General features: G+C 40.0%; 1 protein-coding gene across 1 annotated transcript in view; it reads left to right on the forward strand.

Moving 5' to 3' along the window:
• Nucleotides 1-278: 278 nt before the first annotated feature.
• The window catches only part of LOC114029612 (ceramide synthase 4-like), a 26,877-nt gene continuing 8,728 nt past the window's right edge, over nucleotides 279-18,427 (forward strand). The window contains exons 1-8 of the mRNA XM_027844151.1: nucleotides 279-451; nucleotides 1,051-1,168; nucleotides 2,656-2,774; nucleotides 2,959-3,016; nucleotides 5,335-5,392; nucleotides 10,461-10,481; nucleotides 11,111-11,112; nucleotides 14,399-14,467. Of these exons, the coding sequence (XP_027699952.1) occupies nucleotides 279-451; nucleotides 1,051-1,168; nucleotides 2,656-2,774; nucleotides 2,959-3,016; nucleotides 5,335-5,392; nucleotides 10,461-10,481; nucleotides 11,111-11,112; nucleotides 14,399-14,467 (618 nt within the window). The remainder of the gene's footprint in view (nucleotides 452-1,050; nucleotides 1,169-2,655; nucleotides 2,775-2,958; nucleotides 3,017-5,334; nucleotides 5,393-10,460; nucleotides 10,482-11,110; nucleotides 11,113-14,398; nucleotides 14,468-18,427) is intronic.

The raw sequence follows: 18,427 nt of genomic DNA on the forward strand, positions 1-18,427 counted from the left end.
GTGGCAAATACAGTGAAAATAGTGCTGGACATGGAATCAGAAAACCTGAGCTCTAGGCTCAGCTCTGTCATTGACTCACCATGTAATCTTGGGTAAGTCTCCTCCTATTTTGAGGCCTCAGTTTCTCTATCTGTAAGATGAAGTGGTTAGAATTCCTTAAGGTCTCATAGTTATGACATTCTCTATTTCTAAAAATTGATGATCTGGGTGCACTGACTCCATTAACCATGGTTTGCCCTGCCAATTCCACTTGAGACATTTGGTGAATTATCCTCAAGATGCTGGCCACCCTGTACAAGTCATTTTGGAAGGCTGAGTACTGGCTCCCTCCCGGGTACACTTGGGCTGATTTGGAAGATTCAGATGGCATCATATACCCTCATCCTAAAGACCTGCTGGCAGCCATTCCCCTGACATTTATCTTAATAGTCATTAGATATGGCACTGAGAGGTGAGTCAGCTGCGGAGAATTTCCCCTTACTCCCTTTAAAAAAAAATTAAAATTTTGTTGATGTCTTTTGTTTTTAGAAAACCTTTCCTGTGAAAAAAAACTTTCCATCAAATATCTTTGATTAAAAATTCAATGTATAAATATCTATATTGTGCCTTATTACCCTACCGTACCATAAACTTCTTAAGGGTAAGGATGATACCTTAAAGTCTGTTATCTCCCACTTGCTCTGGGCACTGGCTTGGTAACACAATAGGGGCTTTCCAGATACTTAATGAATTTCATGGGGGGGAGAATGTTTGCTCTTTGACTGTGGCCCAGCATCTTGACAAGCCCATCTCATCCATTGAAAGGGATCTTCCTGTCCCCTTTCCTGACAGTCCAGAAGACCTTCCCATAAGGGAAGGTTAGGCATCCAATATGTGCCCCACAGGCACTCCTCCCTCTTCATTCATCCTGCTCCCATGCTCTATCTCCCCCAGGGTATGCCAAGTTCGTTGTGGTAGGTCAGTTGGTGGGCAAGATTTGGTAGAGAGCTCCCAAAGGGCCATAAATGGGAGAGTTCCTGTGTACTCAGCTCCTCCTGTCTCCTCTCACAGGATCATAGGGCTGCCCTTAAGTAGAGCCATGGGTGTGCGTGACCCCCTCAGGATCAAGGCTACTCCCAACCGCATCCTGGAGTCATTTTTCTGGACCCAGAGTAAGAATCCCAAAAAGGTAAGCAGGCCACAGGTATGGATGCCATTAAGGATCCTGGGAGGTTTAAGTCTCCATCTCCCTCAGCAGGGCAGTCTCTGATGTTCAGTGGTCCTTGAATAAGAAGTGGGGGAGATGGGAGGTGCTATGTACCTAGGGCTCACTCAGATACCTGCTCTCTGTGTTCCTGTTTCTTCTAGAGAGGGTGATACTCTGAGCATCAAGTTCTACCAAACTCTAACTTCAGAGAAGATTAAGAGTTCACTAGAACTGGGTTCTAATTTCACCTCTGTCACTGACTTGTTTTGTGACCTTAATCAAGTCACTTGAATTTTTTTTGGAGCCTTAGTTTTCTCACCTGTAAAATGAAGGGATGATCTCTAAGGTCAACCCCAGTTTTCCCATTCTATGTTCTGTAGACATGGTTTTCTCGCTAAGAGTCATCCCCAATATCTCGTCTCCATATTCAATCAGTCGCCAAGTCTTGTTGATTCTGTTTCCATAACATTTCATGAAACCATCCCCTTCTCTCCACTCCTCCCACAGCCACTTTAATTTAGGTCTTCATCACCTTTACCCCCATCCCGACTATTGCAATGACCTCCTAATGTGTTCCATTGTTTTCACTGTCCTCCCTTCTACCGTCCATGCTCCACACAGCCACCTATCAGTCATGTCTGACCGTGCCACCTCTCTGCTCTCCTGAATGATTCTCTGTTGACTCCAAGTTAAATACAAACAGTTCTTTTTGACCTATAAAGCCCTTTACAATTGGACTCCAGTCTGCCTTTTGAGACTTACTCCACATCATTACCCCACACACTGTGCTCTAGCCAAATTCACCTACTAACTGTTATTTGTATCTGACGTTCCATCCCTCACGCCCATGCAATTATATAGGCTGGCTCCCATGTCTGACATGTTCTCCTTACCCAGGAATGTTCTCACTTCTCCACTGTGGAAACTCCAGCCCCTTTTAAGGCTTCTACCTCCTTCAAGAAACTTTTCCCAATTTTCCCAATTATTAATATTCTCCTGAAATTGCTTTGTATTTATTTACATCTATTTTGTATTTAGTTACATGTACACATCATGTTTCCCCCAATAGAATGTAAACTCAAGGTGGAAAATGGTTAGTTTTCATCTTTCCATAGTGTCTGACATGTTGGTTTCAGAGACTCTTCCTCAGTGTGGACCTCCTTTTCCCCAAAGGGCATCATGGCTATGGCAGGGCCAAGGTGTGGCCTAGGTAATGCTTTTATTGGGGGAGTTGTGCCCCAGTCTGGGGCAGGAAGGGGAGTCCTAGGGAAGAAGGCAGCCCCTTGGACCCTGCCTGGAGACTAGGCTCAAGAACATGCCATGCTCTGGGAAGCCACCAGGTCCCTGGGGAGCAGAATGGACACTCTCTTATTAGGGAGACTATGTGAGCTTAGGGGAGAGGGCAGTCACGGGAAGCTAAGGTCCTCCCTTTGTCCATCCTACCCCTAATCTTCTCCTCTGGTGTCCAGGATGAGCTAAGTCACCTGGCCAGCCAATGCAGCCTCTCTGTGAGGCAAGCTGAGCGCTGGTTTCGACGCCGGAGAAACCAAGAGCGACCATTACTGAGCAAGAAATTCTCTGAATCCTGGTGAGTTGGGGGAACCCAATGGAAGACTAGCTCCAAGGCATGTAGATTTAGGTCAATAGGCCATGGAACCAGGCCTGACTTGGAAAGCAGGTGCTCCACAATTTGTTCGTCTCTCTACCCACTCCCTCCATCCCCAGCAAGATGACTTTATCCATTCATCTCTACTCCTGTTCTGTATTTTCAGTTCAAGATTTTTATTTCACTCCTGTTTTTCTTTTGGAGGCTTGTTCATCTTCTGCAATGTGAGTATGTCCTGTCCCATCCCTACCATATGACCATCCCTCCTCATTTTGCTCCTCATCCTCTCCATTCCCATTGCCTTTGTCCTTCCGCCTTTTTCTGCTCACTCATCCTCTTCCATCTTCCTCCAATTCCTTCTATGCCCTCATTTTTTCTCTCCCTGTCCTCTTTGTTCTCTGTTTCCACATTGTTCACTTTGTCCCATCTTGCTTTGCCCCTTCTTCATGTCCATTCCCATGTCCCCATACTCATCATCCCTCTCACTTTACCCTTTTTGAATTCTTGTCCTCTCCATCTCTCACTCTCTTCGTCACTTCCCCCCCTCCATCCCTTGTCCTATCTCTTCTCTGTCCCCCAATTCTTTCCACTCCCATTCCCTTGATTTTCCTATTCTTGATTCTGCTTCTCCGTTCTCTGCCTTCTTAGGCTCCCCACACTCACTTTATCTTCACTGTCTTTCTCTCTCATCCTGTTCCCTTCTCTTCTTATCTATTTCATTGCCACCCCACCCCTACCTTGATCCCAATCCATTCCCCCCATCAACCCTAAATCATGTCCTTCATCTTCTTATATCACCCCATATCATAGCTGTCTAAATGCAATGCATCTGGATTGGTCAGTCTGACCAATAGACAGGGTGAGTAAGAAAAGAACTGAATCAGAAATAGTGCCCTCGATCACAGAAATGAGAGTTTCAGAGGGAGCAAGTCCAGCCTTCATTGGGGAGGGGAGGAGAAAGGAGTCAATCATAGAATCCCAGGAATTGAGAATTGGAAAGACCTCAGCAGCCATCTTGTCCAATTCATATAGGAAAGAAGTCCACACTATAACATACCTGACAAATGGCCATATCCCAGCTTTGGCTTGAAAACCTCCATGTAGGGGGAACACATCACCCCCCAGAGTAGCCCCTTCCACTTTGGGACGGGTCTCACTATTAAGAAGTTTTTTCCTGAGATCAAGCCAAAACTGGCCTCTTTGTAACTTCCACCTATTACTCCTGGTTCTGCCTTCTGGGATCAAGCAGCATCCCTCCTTTTCATGACAACTGACTTGGAGACAATCATCACATTCCCCTTGAGTCTTCTCCAGGCTAAACATGCTCAGTTTTTCTAGTAGATCCTCATGTGACATGAATTCAAAGCCTTTCCCCAACCAATCAAGGGCCAAGTCTTGCTGATTCTATTTCCATAACATCTCTAGAAACCATCTCCTCTCCACTCCCACCAGAGCCTCTCTATTTCAGGTCCTCATCACCTCTGCTCCCCACTATGGCAATAATCTCCTAATTGGTTCTGGGGCCCCCACTGTGTCCCTTCTAACAGTCCATCCTCCTCACAGACTTTCCTAAAGCTTTTATATGACCATATCACTTCCCTCCTCGAGATACTTAAAGGATTCCCTATTGCCTCTAAAATAAAATACAAACTGCTCTCTTTGGCCTGTAAAGTCCTTCACAGTTTGGCTTTAATCTCTTTTGAGGGTTATCACATATAAGCACCCATCATATTCTAGACACCATATTCTTTTTTTTTTTTTTTTTGGCTTTTTGGTGAGGCAGTCAGGGCTAAGTGACTTGCCCAGGGCCACACAGCTAGTAAGTGTCAGGTGTCTGAGGTCAGATTTAAACTCAGGTCCTCCTGACTCCAAGCCTGGAGCACTATGCACTGCACCACCTAGCTGCCCCTAGACACCATATTCTAGACAAATCCACCTATTTCTTGTTACTGGTTGCCCTCTTCTGGACACTCCCCAGCTTATCCATTTCCTTCTTAAACCACGGTGCATAGAACTACACCTAATCCTCCAGGTGAGGTCTAATGAGAACAGAATAGAATTCTATTACTCCTCCCTGTTCCTGGAAGCTATACCCCTCTTAAGCCAGTCCAATGTCCAATTAGCTATTTCTGCCATATTACACTGCTAAAACCTTTAAACCCTTTTTTTTGAGAAAGGAAAACTAGTTACATGCTCCAATCATTTGGAAGCTTCATAGTTTGACAGAACTCTCTAACCCAGCCCATACTCCCTACCTATTCTAGAGTTAACAGAGGGACCAGATGCTAATGATCTGGAGGGATATAGAAAGGAACTAAGGGTCAAACCTTTCATCTAAACAGGGGTTATACCTCATAAGTTTGATTCTGACTTGTTCAGAACCTGGCAAGGAGGAGGTCAGGATAAGGATAGGAGATGATGTAAGGTGGTAATGCATCATTCCTGCTGAATACATGGCTCAAGGATATGGGGAGGAGCCATTATTTGTGGGGACTAGTGATTCTGAAAGCAATATCTAGAACATGTCACTTGTTTCTTCTAGAAAACTTGGTTTGGCCAGCCAGAGACAATATGGAATGGGTACCCTAAGCAGGTAAGCTGTCCCTGGACAAGAACCAGTGCCAAATTTGTCCACAGAAACAAGCCCTGGGAATGATGATGATGATGAAAGCTAGTATTTATAAAGCACTTTAAGGTTTGCTAAGCACTTCACAAATATTATATCATTTGATTCTCACAACAACTCTGTGGGAGGTGAAATGATTATCCTCATTTTATAGACGAGGAACCTGAGACAGACAGAGGTTAAGTGACTTGCCCAAGGTCACACAGCTAGTAAGTTCCGAAGCTGAATTTGAATGCAGGTCTTCCTGACTCCAGTACACCATCCAATGCACCTCATAGTGGTCAGAAATGAATGTATTTGCTGCATACTCTTTCCCTCTTCCTATCCTTATTCCAAACCCTCTACCTTCAGAATCACAGAATCTCAAAGCTGAAAAGGACCAGAATGGCTGTCATAACTGAACAAAATTCTCCTTTATAACTACTCAAAAAATGTTCACCTCACCTCTACTTGAAATTCTCCAGGGAGGGTAAGCCCTATATTTTCCAAGGCAGCCCAGTCTACTTTCGGAAACTCTCTTTGTTAAGAAGTTTGTTCTTACATCAAACCAAAATCTGGCTGTCTGTAGCTTCCTTCCACTGAACCTAGTTCTTCCCTCTGGAGTTGTCTTCTACATGATAGCCCTCCAAGTATTTACAGACATTAACCATGTCCTCCATTTATTTTGTTTTCTCCAAGCTAAATATACTCAATTATTTTAATAAATCTTGATCATAATCAGTGTGACCCCAAGGCCCATAACCATCCTGATTATTCTCCTTTATAACCTTCTCAGTTTTTAAAAGTCTTTTTTAAAATATGGCACCTGGAACTCAACACTGTGGCCAAATCAGACTCGTTATAATTCCTTCCTTACCTGCAATTGATTGTCTTTGGCACTCCCTACAAAAGTTCTTTTCATCCCTCATTGAGCTGCCAATACCACCCCCTTCACACATCCTGATTCAGCTGAGGACCTTGTCCCATATTTTATTGAGAAAAGAGGCCATTTGCCATGACCTCCCTCTTTTTCCCTTGGCCATATCTCAAAATGCCTGAACAACATTCCCCTTTTCCTCTTCTCTATGTCTCTAAAGAAAAGATTATTCTTCTCACCGAAACCAACCCCTCTACAAAGTCCTTTGGTTTCATCCCCTCCTGTCTCCTTCAACAAATTGCTCCATAGTTATTTGCAAAAGGACTTACTTAGTGTTGAATATTATTCCACTCATAATTTAGACTAATACTGAATTAATTCTTTTGGTCGCCTCATTATATTGCTGACTCATATTCAGCTTGCAGCCTACTAAAACCCCCAGATATTTTTCAGATAAATTGATAACTAACAACCTCTACCCCATATTGTACTCATGAATTTGATTTTTTAAACTTTTATGCTTTAACATTTAAGATTTTATGTTTACCATTTTAAAATAATATTTTATTTTTCCCTAGTTTCATATAAAGACAATTTTTAACATTCATTTTAGAATTTTTGAGTTCTAAATTTTCTCTCTCCCTTCCTTACCTCTCCCTCCATGAGATATAAGCAATTTGATATAGATTATACATGTTCAAACTTGCAAAACATATTACCATATTAGACATGTTTTAAAAGAAACCACATACCCAAAGCATGAAAAAGTACAGAAAGTGAAAAATGGTATGCTTCAATCTGCATCCAGATTCCATCAGTTCTTTCTCTGGAGGTGGGTAGCACTTTTCATTATGAGTCCTTTGGAATTGTCTTGGGTCATTGTATCACTGAGAATAGCTAAGTTATTTACAATTAGTCATCATACAGTGTTGTTGTTATTACGTACAATGTTCTCCCAGTTCTGTTTACTTCACTTTGCATCAGTTTATATAAGCATTTCCAAGATCTTCTGAAATCTGCCTGTTCATCATTTTTTATAACAAAGTAATAATCCCTTACAATCATATACCACAATTTGCTCTTCCATTCCCCAGTTGATGGGCATCCCCTCAATTTCCAATTTTTTGTCACTACAAAAAGAGTGGCTATAAACATTTTTGTACAAGTAGGGCCTTTCCCCTTTTTTAAATCTCTTTTGGATATTGCTGAATCAAAGGATTTGCACAGTTTTATTGCTCTTTCAATCTAGTTCTAAATTGCTCTCCAGAATGATTGGATCAGTTCACAACTCCACTAACAGCACATTGATTCCCAATTTTCCCACATCCCTTCCAACATTTGTTATTTTCCTTTCTGTCATATTAGCCAATATGATAGGGATGAGGTGGTTCCTCAGAGTTGTTTTACTTTGCATTTCTCTAATCAATAGTGATTTAGAGCATTTTTATATGACTATAGATAGCTATGATTTCTTTTTTAAATTAATTTATTAATTTTTAGTTTCCAACATTGTTTTCACAAGATTTCGAGTTCCAAATTTTCTCCCCATCTCACCCCTTCTCCCACCCCAAGAGGGCATACATTCTGAATACCCCTCCCCCTAATCTGCCCTCCCTTCTTCCCCCTCCTTCTCTTATCCCCTTCCCCTTCTATTTTCTTGTAGGGCAGGATAGATTTCTATACTCCATTGCCTGTGTATCTTATTTCCCAGTTGCATGTGAAAACAATTTTTAACATTTGTTTTTAAAACTTGGGGTTCCAAATTCTCTCCCTTCCTCCCTCTCCATTCACCCTCATTGAGAAGGCCAGCAATTCAATACAGGTTATACATGTGTAGTCATGCAAAACACTTCCATAGTAGTCATGTTGTGAAAAAACTAATTATATTTCCCTTAATCCTACCCCACCCCCCCCACTTATCCTATTCTCTCTTTTGACCCTGTCCCTCCTCAGAAGTGTTTGCTTCTGATTAGCCCCTCCCCAAATCTTCCCTCCCTTCTATCATCCCCCCCACCTCTTATCCCCTTCCCCCTTATTTTCCTGTAGGGTAAGATAGATTTCCATACCCAATTGAGTGTGTATGGTATTTCTTCTTTAAGCCAAATCTGATGAGAATAAGATTCACTCATCCCCTCTCACCTTTCCCCATTCCCCTCCATTGTAAAAGCCTTTTCTTGTCTGTTTTCTGTGAGACAATTTATCTTATTTTATCTCTCCCTTTCTCCTTCTCCTAGTATAATCTTCTCTCACCCCTTAATTTTATTCTCCAGATATCACCCCTTCATCTTCAACTCACCCTGTGCCATCCATCTATCTATCTAATCCATCTACATATAATTTTTTTCCCCTCTAACTACTCTAATACTGACAAAAGTCTCATGAGTTACAAATATCATCTTTCCATGTAGGAATATAAACAGTTCAACCTTAATAAGTCCCTTATGATTTCTCTTTCCTGTTTACCTCTTCATGCTTCTCTTGAGTCATGTATTTGAAAGTCAAATTTTCTATTCAGCTCTGGTCTTTTCATCAAGAATGCTTGGAAGTACTCTATTTCATTGAATGTCCATTTTTCCCCCTGAAGAATTATACTCAGTTTTGCTGGGTAGGTGATTCTTGGCTGTAATTCTTTCTCTTTTGACCTCTGAAATATTATATTCCAAGCCCTCTGGTCCCTTAATGTAGAAGCTGCTAAATTTTGTGTTATCTTGATTGTGTTTCCACAATACTTGAATTGTTTCTTTCTGGCTGCTTGCAATATTTTCTCCTTGACCTGGGAACTCTGGAATTTGGCTATAATATTCCAGAGGGGTTTTCCTTTGGGGATCTCTTTCAGGAGGTGATCAGTGGATTCTTTTGATTACTATTTTACCCTCTGATTCTAGAATATCAGGGCAGTTTTCCTTGATAACTTCTTGAAAGATGATGTCTAGGCTCTTTTTTTGATCATGGCTTTCAGATAGTCCAATAATTTTAAAATGATCTCTCCTGGATCTATTTTCCAGGTCAGTTGTTTTTCCAATGAGATATTTCACATCATCTCCTATTTTTTCATTCTTTTGGTTTTGTTTTACAATGTCTTGATTTCTCATAAAGTCAGTAGCTTCCATTTGCTCCATTCTAATTTTTAAGGAAGTATTTTCTTCAGTGGGCTTTTGGACTTCCTTTTCCATTTGACCAATTCTGTTTTTTAAGGCATTCTTCTCCTCATTGACTTTTTGAACCTCTTTTGCCATTTGGGTTAGGCTATTTTTTAAGGTGTTATTTTCTTCAGTATTTTTTGGGTCTCCTTTAGCAAGCTGTTGACTTGTTTTTCATGATTTTCTTGCATCACTCTCATTACTCTTCCCAGTTTTTCCTCTACTTCTCTTACTTACTTCTCAAAATTCTTTTTGAGCTCTTCTATGGCCTGGGACTGATTCCTATTTTTCTTGGAGGCTTTGGATGTGGGAGCTTTGATTTTGTTGTCTTCTTCTGGCTGTATGTTTTAATCTTCTTTGTCACCAAAGAAAGATTCCATGGTCTGACTTTTTCTTGCACTGTTTACTCATGTTCCCAGCCACTTACTTGAGTTTTAAACTCTTTGTTAAGGTAGGGGTCTGCTTCCAGTGTGGAGAATGTACTGTCTTAAGCATCAGGAGGTTTTGTGCATTTGCTTTCAGAAATACTTCTAGGGACCTGTAAATTTTCAGTTCTTCCAAGGTAGTAAGATCAAATGCAAAGTGTTTACTCCTTTCCTGGCCTGTACTCTGGTCCATGAGTGATGACAAGCACTCTTTTCTGCCTTGGAACTATGAGGAAGATTCCCTCTCCACTGCCACTACAAGCTCCACCATGCCAGCGCTCCTCCTTGCCCTACAACCGCTACCCAGAACTGCAACCTAGATCCGAGCATGGGCAAAGCAAGAGAATCCTGCCTCAGCACTAGCAAAGAGATCCCTGCAATCACCCTCTGATCAGCCACTTGATTCCCACTCTTTCTGTGGTCCAAGAACTCTGGAAACAGTCACCGCCCCAGGGTTGTGCTGGGACTGCAGCTGGGACCAAGCTTCTCTCTCATCATGGTCCAACAGACCTTTCCTACTGACCTTCTAAGTTGTCTTTGGTGTTTGTGGGTTGAAAAGTCTGAAGACAACCACAGCTTCTTGTTATTCAGTCCCCTGGGGCCTCCTCCAGGTTTGCTGAGGCCCAGATCTTTGCTGGTGGTGTGGCCCACACTGAACTGTGCTTCTCTCCCAGCCTGGTGCAACAGACTTTTCCAATCAACTATCCAGGTTGTCTTGGGCTGGAAATTTGTTTCACTCTGCTTTTTGTGGGTTCTGCTGCTCTAGAATTTGTTTAGAGCCATTCTTTATAGGTATTTGGAGGGGTTTGGGGGAGAACTCAAGCAAGTCACTGCTTTTACTCTGCCATCTTGGCTCTGCCCCTGATAGCTTTGATTTCTTCATCTGAAAACTGCCTCTTTATATCCTTTGACCATTTATCAATTGGGGAATGACTTTTATTCTTATGAATTTGACTCAGTTCTCTGTATAATTGAGAAATGAGGTCTTTCTCAGAAATACTTGTTATAAAAATTGTTTCCCTTCTTTCTGCTTTCCTTCTAATCTTGATTGCATTGGTTTAGTTTATGTAAAACCTTTTTAATTTAATGCAATCAAAATTATCCATTTTGCATTTCATAATGTTCTCTAGCTCTTGTTTGGTCATAAATTCTTCCCTTCTCCATAATTCTGACAGGTAAACTATTCCTGGCTCTCCTAATTTGCTTATGGTATCACCCTTTACGTTTAAATCACATACCTATTTTGATGTTATCTTGATTTATTGTCTAAGATGTTGCTCTCTACCTAGTTTCTGCCAAACTGCTTTCCAGTTTTCCCAAAAGCTTTTGCTGAACAAAGAGTTTATGTCCCAAAAGTTGGGGTCCTTGGGTTTATGAAACACTAGATAACCATAGTCATTTACTACTGCATCCTGTGTGGTTATTCTCTTCCACTGATCCACCACTCCAATATCAGATAGTCCGGATGAATATCACTTTATAATACAGTTTGAGATCTGGTATGGCTAGGTCACCTTTCTTCACATTTGTTTTAGTTAATTCCCTTGATGTTCTCGACCTTTTGTTCTTCCTGATGAATTTTGTTGTTATTTGTCTAACTCTATAAAATAATTTTTGATAGTTTGATATGGCACTGCATAAGTAAATTAGTTTAGGTAGAATTGTCCTTGTTGTTATATTGGCTCAACCTACCCATGAGCAATTGATATTTTTCCAATTGTTCAGATATGACTTTATTTGTATGAAAAGCATTTTGTAATTGTGTTTATATGGTTCTTGGGTTTGTCTTGGTAGGTAGCCTCCCAAGTATTTTATAGTGTCTACATTTATTTTAAATGGAATTTTCTCTTTCTGTCTCTTGCTGTTGGATTTTGTTGGTAATATACAGAAATGCTAATGGTTTATGTGGGTTTATTTTATATCCTCTAACTTTACTAAAGTTGTTAATTATTTCAAGTAGTTTTTTAGTTGATCTCTAGGATTCTCTGAGTATACCATCATATCATCTGCAGAGTGATGGTTTTGTTTCCTCGTTGTCTGTTTTAATTCTTTCAATTTTTTTTTCTTCTCTTATTGCTATAGCTAACATTTCTAGTACAATATTGAATAATAGTGGTGATAATGAGCTTTTTTGTGTCCCTCCTGATCTTATTGGGAAGGCTTCTAGCTTATCCTCATTATAGGTAATGCTTGCTAATGGTTTTAGATAGATACTACTTATTATTTTAAGGAAGACTTCATTTATTCCTATGCTCTCCAGTGTTTTTAAGGGAATTGGTACTGTATTTTTCAAAAGCTTTTTCTGTACCTGTTGAGATAAGCATACAGTTTCTATTGGTTTTGTTATTGGTATAGTAAATTATGCTGATAGTTTTCCTAATATTGAACCAGCCCATCATTCCTGGTACATATTCCACCTGGTCATACTGTGTGATCTTTGTGATATATTGCTTTTATCTCCTTGCTAATATTTTATTTAAAATTTTTGCATCCATATTAGTTGGGGAAATGTATCCATAGTTTTATTTCTCTGTTTTAGCTCTTCATGAGGTACCAGCACCACATTGGTGTCATAAAATTATTGTCATACAATTGGACAGAGGAGTTCGCAATTATTGCTTTAATTTCCTCTTCATTGGTGGTGAATTCACCCTTTTCATTTTTGATCCTAATAATTTGGTTTTCTTCTTTTTTTAAATTACCCAATGGTTTATCTATTTTATTGGGGTTTTTTTTTTCATAAAACCACTCATAGTTTTATTTATTAGCTTAATAGTTTTCTTTCAATTTTATTAATCACTCATTTGATTTTCAGGATTTCTAATCTGGTGTTTAATTGGGAATTTTAACTTGTTCTTTTTCTAAGTGTTTTTTTTAGTTGCATACCCAATTCATTGGTTTGTCCTTTCTCTATTTTATTGATGTAAGAGTTTAGAGATATAAATTTTCACCTAAGTACTATTTTGGCTGCGTCCCATAAATTTTGGTATGTTGTTTCATTGTTGTCATTGTCTTTAATGAAATTATTGATTGTTTCTATGATTTGTTCTTTTACCCACTCATTCTTTAGGATTAGATTACTAAGTTTCCAATTAATTTTTATCTTTCCAAGGCCCTTCATTACATGTAATTTTTCTTGCATTATGATCTGAAAAAGATGTATTTAATATTTCTTCCTTTTTGCATTTGATTGTGAGGTTTTTATGCCCTAATACATGGTCAGTTTTTGTGTAGGTGCCATGTACTGCTAAGAAAAAAGTATAATCCTTTCCCCATTCAGTTTTCTCCAGAGGTCTATCATATCTAACTTTCCTAAAATTCTATTCACCTCCTTAACATCTTGCTTGTTTATGTTGTGGTTAGATTTATCTAACTCTGAGAGGGGGGAGTTGAGGTCCCCCTCTAGTATAGTTTTACTATTTCCTCTTGTAACTCATTTAACTTCTCTTTTAAAAATTTGGATCCTTTACCATTTGGTGAATATATGTTTAGGGCAGTTTTCCTTGAGGCAATAGGGGTTAAGTGACTTGCCCAGGGTCACACAACTAGTAATTGTCAAGTGTCTGAGACTGCATTTGAACTCAGGTCCTCCTGACTCCAAGGCCAAAGCTCCATCTACCGCACCACTTAGCTGCCTCCCTATAGTCTTTTAATGTAGAAGCTGCAAGGTCTTGTGTAATCCTGACTGTGGTTCCATGATATTAATATGGGGATAAGAAAAGTGGGGGAGAGATAGAAGAGAGGGCAAATTAGGGGAAGGGGTATTCAGAATGCATGCCATTTTGGGGTGGGGAGGGCTGAGATGGGGAGAAAATTTGGAACTCAAAATCTTGTGGAAGTGAATGTTGAAAACTAAAAATAAATTAAAGAAAGAGGAAAGTAACTTGGTAAAAAAAGAAAAAGAAAGTCCTCTATTTCATTGATTATCCATTTTTTCAGGGCAGCTAGATGGCACAGTGGATAGAGCACCAGTCCTGAAATCAGTAGGACCTGAGTTCAAATCTGGCCTCAGATCAAACACTTGACACTTACTAGCTGTGTGACCCTGGGCAAGTCACTTAACCCCAATTGCCTTAAAAAAAAAAAAAAAAGATTATCCATTTTTTCCCCTGAAAGATTATACTCAGTTTTGCTGGGTAGGTGATTCTTGGTTTTAATCCTAGGTCCTTTGCCCTCTGGAATATCAAATTGCAAGCCCTCTGATCCTTTAATGTAGAAGCTGCTAAATCTCGCACCATACTGATTGTGGTTCCACAATACTTGAATTATTTCTTTCTGACTACTTGCAATATTTTCTCCTTTACCTGGGAACTCTGGAATTTGGCTATAATGTTCCTGGGAGTATTCATTTTGGGATCTCTTTCTGGAGGTAATTAGTGGATTCTTTCAATTTCTATTTTACCCTCTGGTTCTAGAATATCAAGGCAGTTTTCCTTGATAATTTCTTGAAAGATGATGTGTAGGCTCTTTTTGTTTTTATTGTGGCTTTCAGGTAGTCCAATAATTTTAAAATGATCTCTCCTGAATCTGTTTTCCAGATCAGTTGTTTTTCCAATGAGATATTTCACATTGTCTTCTATTTTTTCATTCTTTTGGTTTTGTTTTATAATTTCTTGATTTCCCATAGAGTCATTAGCTCCCATTTGCTCCATTCTAATTTTTAAGGAATTATTTTAAGGAATTTGTACCTCCTTTTCCATTTGGACAATTCTACTTTTTAAGGAGTCATTTTCTTCAGTGAATTTTTGTACATCTTTTTCTATTTTTTGTGCTTCCTGTACCAAGCAGTTGACTCTTTTTTCATGATTCTCTTGCATAACTCATTTTTTTTTCCCAATTTTTCTTCCACCTCTGATTTTTAAAACCCTTTTTGAGCTCTTCCAGTTCTTTTTGGGCCTGAGACCAATTCACATTTCTCTTTGAGGCTTCACATACATGCATTTTGATTTTGCTGTCCTCTTCTGAGTTTGTGTTGTGATCTTCCTGTTAGCATAGTAGCTTTCTATGGTCAGGGTTTTTTTTTTTTTTGCTCAAGTTGAACTCTGCCCCTGAGGTACAAGGGACTGTCCCAAGCTTCTTATGTGAATACCAAGGGCCTGGCCACTGGCCTGATGCACTGGGGCCTCCTGTTGCTGGCAGCTCACCTGTTGCACCAGGATGTCCAGGCCTGACATGCTTTGCCAGGATTGTTGGGCCTGGCCACTCACCTGTTGAACTGCGGGGTTGGAGGGGGTGCTGAAAGCCTCACAGCTAGCCCATTTTGCCACTGACCCACTGTGCTGGGGCCACAGGGCCTCAGTTGCTGATCTGTGGTAGGGCTAGGGGCCTCCCACTGACTTGCCTGGACACCGCCTACACTGGGCTGTGCTCCCCTTATACCCAAATGAGACAGCCTTTCTTTTAATCTTTCTAAGTTGTCTTGGGTTGGAAAATTGTTTCGCTCTGTCCTTTTGTGGATTTTTCCTCTCCAGAATTCATTTTGAGGCATGGTTAAAATTGTTTGGAAGAGAACATGGGAGAGCTCATGCAAGTTCCTGCCTTTTCTCCACCATCTTGACTCTGCCTCCTATATTTACACTTCATAAATTTCACCTTATTCATTTTATCTAGATATCCTAGACTGTCAGGATTTCTCCGGATCCTAACTGTCATCAAGTTGGCTAGCCATCTCCTAGGTTGGTGTCATCCGAAATTTTATTAGCCTGTCATCTGTGCCTTTATCCAACTCATTGATTTAAAAAAAAAAAAAGTTATGTTAAACAGCACAGGACCAACCATTAATCCTGGGATATCTCACTGGAGGCTTCTTCCAAGTCCATGTAAAACTATTATTAAATGATGACTCCTAAAATTCTAGCTATTCAACTATCTCTGAATCCACCTAACTGTACCATTTAGAAGTTTATCTCTCCTCTTTTCTACAAGAATATCCTGAGAGATTTTTTCAAATGCTTGTCTAAGCTTTGGGTCAACTCTCTATAGCATTTTCCTAACTTTCCAGTTTGGTAACCTTTTCAGGAAAAAAAAAAAAGGTTAGTTGTTATATTCTGTAACTTCAATTATGCCCTCACTGCAATCTCCTTGCAATTAATAGTCCTGGGCATTCTCCACAACAACTATCCCAATTATTTTCTTCTCTCCTTGAGCTGCCCAGGTCACCCCTTTTACATACCCTGACTTAAAGGAGGACTTTGTCTCAATTTACTGACAAAAGTTAGGCCAATCACCATGAGCTCCCTCTTCTTCCCTTGTCCATATCTCAAAACTCCTTCATATCATCCCCTATTCTCTCCTCTATATGTCTCTACTAAAGAGATGGCCCTTCTCAGCAGGGCCAGTCCCTCTACAAGTTGCCTTGATCTCATCCCCTTTTTTTCCTTCAATACTGTCACCTAAATATCCCTTCTCTAATCTACACTCTCTACCTACTGGCTTTTTCCTCACCCCCTACAAACATATTCAAGTCCATTTCTTTATTGAGAAACTGTCCCTAGACCCTACCATCCCCTCAATCTGCTTGCAGCTCTCTCCAGTCATTTGCAGTCTGGCATCTGACATCATTACTTAGCTCTGTCCAAAGTAAGTGGCAACTAAATTGTGAAATCTAGTGATCTTTTTTTAAAATCTGTACCTTTCTTGACTGAAATCTTTGAAATTTCTGACCATCCTCTTTTCCTGAATGCTCTCTCCCTCCTGGGTTTTCGTGAGATTATTTTCTTAATAATAACATTCATGCAATATTTCAAAATTTGCAAAGGACTGAGGCAGGATTTGAACCCAGGGCTTCCTAACTCCAAGTTCAACACTTTATCCACTGAGCTATCAAACTCCCTTGTTTTTTCTTCTACCTGTCTTACTCTTCCACCTCAGATTTCTTTCTTCACTTATCACCCATATCACACCCCTTACCTCTAAGGTTCTATATTGGGCCCTCTTTTCTTCTCTCCACATTCTCTCTCTTGCTAGATTGGTGATGCAGTGCATAGCATGATGAACTTGGGAGTCAGGAAGACCTGAGTTCAAATCCTGTCTCAGACACTTCCTAACTATGTGACCTTGAGCAAGTCACTTAGCCCTGTTTCCATCTAGAGAAATGCAGATAGTCATAGCACCTACCAACCAGGGTTGTTATTAATATTAAGTGAGATAACATATGTAAAGTGCTCTGCAAATCTGAAAGGATTATATAAATGTCAGTTATTATTGTTATTATTATTGATTATTCTTATATTGGTGTACTTCATCAGGGCCCTGGATTTAATCATCATCTCTATGCTGACGACTCCTAGATATCTACACTTAGCCCTAACCTCTCTTTCTTGAGCTTTAATCACACATCTCCAACTGCCTTTTGGACTTTTCATGCTGGATGACTTGCAGGCATGTCAGATTCAACATATCTAAAACACAACTCATTATCCTTCCCTCAAAACCAATTTGTCAAAAAAATTAAATAAATAAATAAACCGATTTGTCTTCCAAACTTCCATGTTCTGTTGAAAGCAGCTCTATTCTTCCAAATAAGGTTTGCAATTTCATGTGGTCATCATTCTCATCTTCCCTTTCCCTTATCCAGTCAGTTCCTACGTCTTGTTGTTTCTATCTCCCCAACACCTCTCACGTCTGTCCCCTTCTCTCCACTCAAACAGCCACAGTCCCTCTTCACCTCTCACCTAGATTATTATGTCAGCCTTCTCATTGACCTCCCTGCCTTAAGTCTTTTCCCCATTCCAATCCATCGTACATGCAGCTGCCAGAGAGATTGGTCTAACTACATCATGTCCTAATTCGATAAAGTTCATTGATTCCCTTATACTTCAAAGGTCAAAGATGCACTACTGTATTTAGTATTTAAAGCCAATAACCTCACCTGCAACACCCTTTCCAGCCTTGTTGTACACTTCTCCTCCTCATGTGTACTACAATACAGCCAAACTGGACTTCTTACTCTTTTCATACATGATTCTCCCTCATCTCAGTGCCCATCCCCCATGCTTGGAATGCACTACCTGCACACCACCACATCTTGAAATCACTATAGTACTTCAAGATTCAGTCCAAATGCCACTTTCTTTGTGAAGCTTTCCTTGATTACCCAACTGCTAGTTTCTTTCCCCCAAATTCCCTTTTACCTTTTACCTATTGTGCATGACTACATATATATATATATACATATATGTACTATAAACATATGTGCATGTGTATATGTGTGTGGTAAATTGTGAATGTATTATGTATGTATGTGTATGAATATATGCATGTATATGTTATTTCCCCTAATTGAATGTAAGCTTCTTGAAAGCAGGAACTGTTTCCTTTTTGTCTTTGTATCCCCAGTGCTTGGCATATAATAGGTAAGTTTAATAGATGATTGTTGTTTGCTTGATTGCTGGACATGACCTGATTTATGAAGGACTAGTCCCAAGTGTGTTCTAACTATAGATCATAGCCTAGCATGGCTGGAGAATGGGGCAAGGCAGGGTATTTGGTCCCATCTTACTGGAGTTCCAAAACAGTTGTTTCCCTATTGAACCCCGTGTCTATCTATGGACAACAGCAATAACCAAGTGGCTGCTTTGACCCTCAGC

Source organism: Vombatus ursinus, unplaced genomic scaffold (assembly GCF_900497805.2).
Source record: "Vombatus ursinus unplaced genomic scaffold, bare-nosed wombat genome assembly UNPS02014935.1, whole genome shotgun sequence".
NCBI lineage: Eukaryota > Metazoa > Chordata > Mammalia > Diprotodontia > Vombatidae > Vombatus > Vombatus ursinus.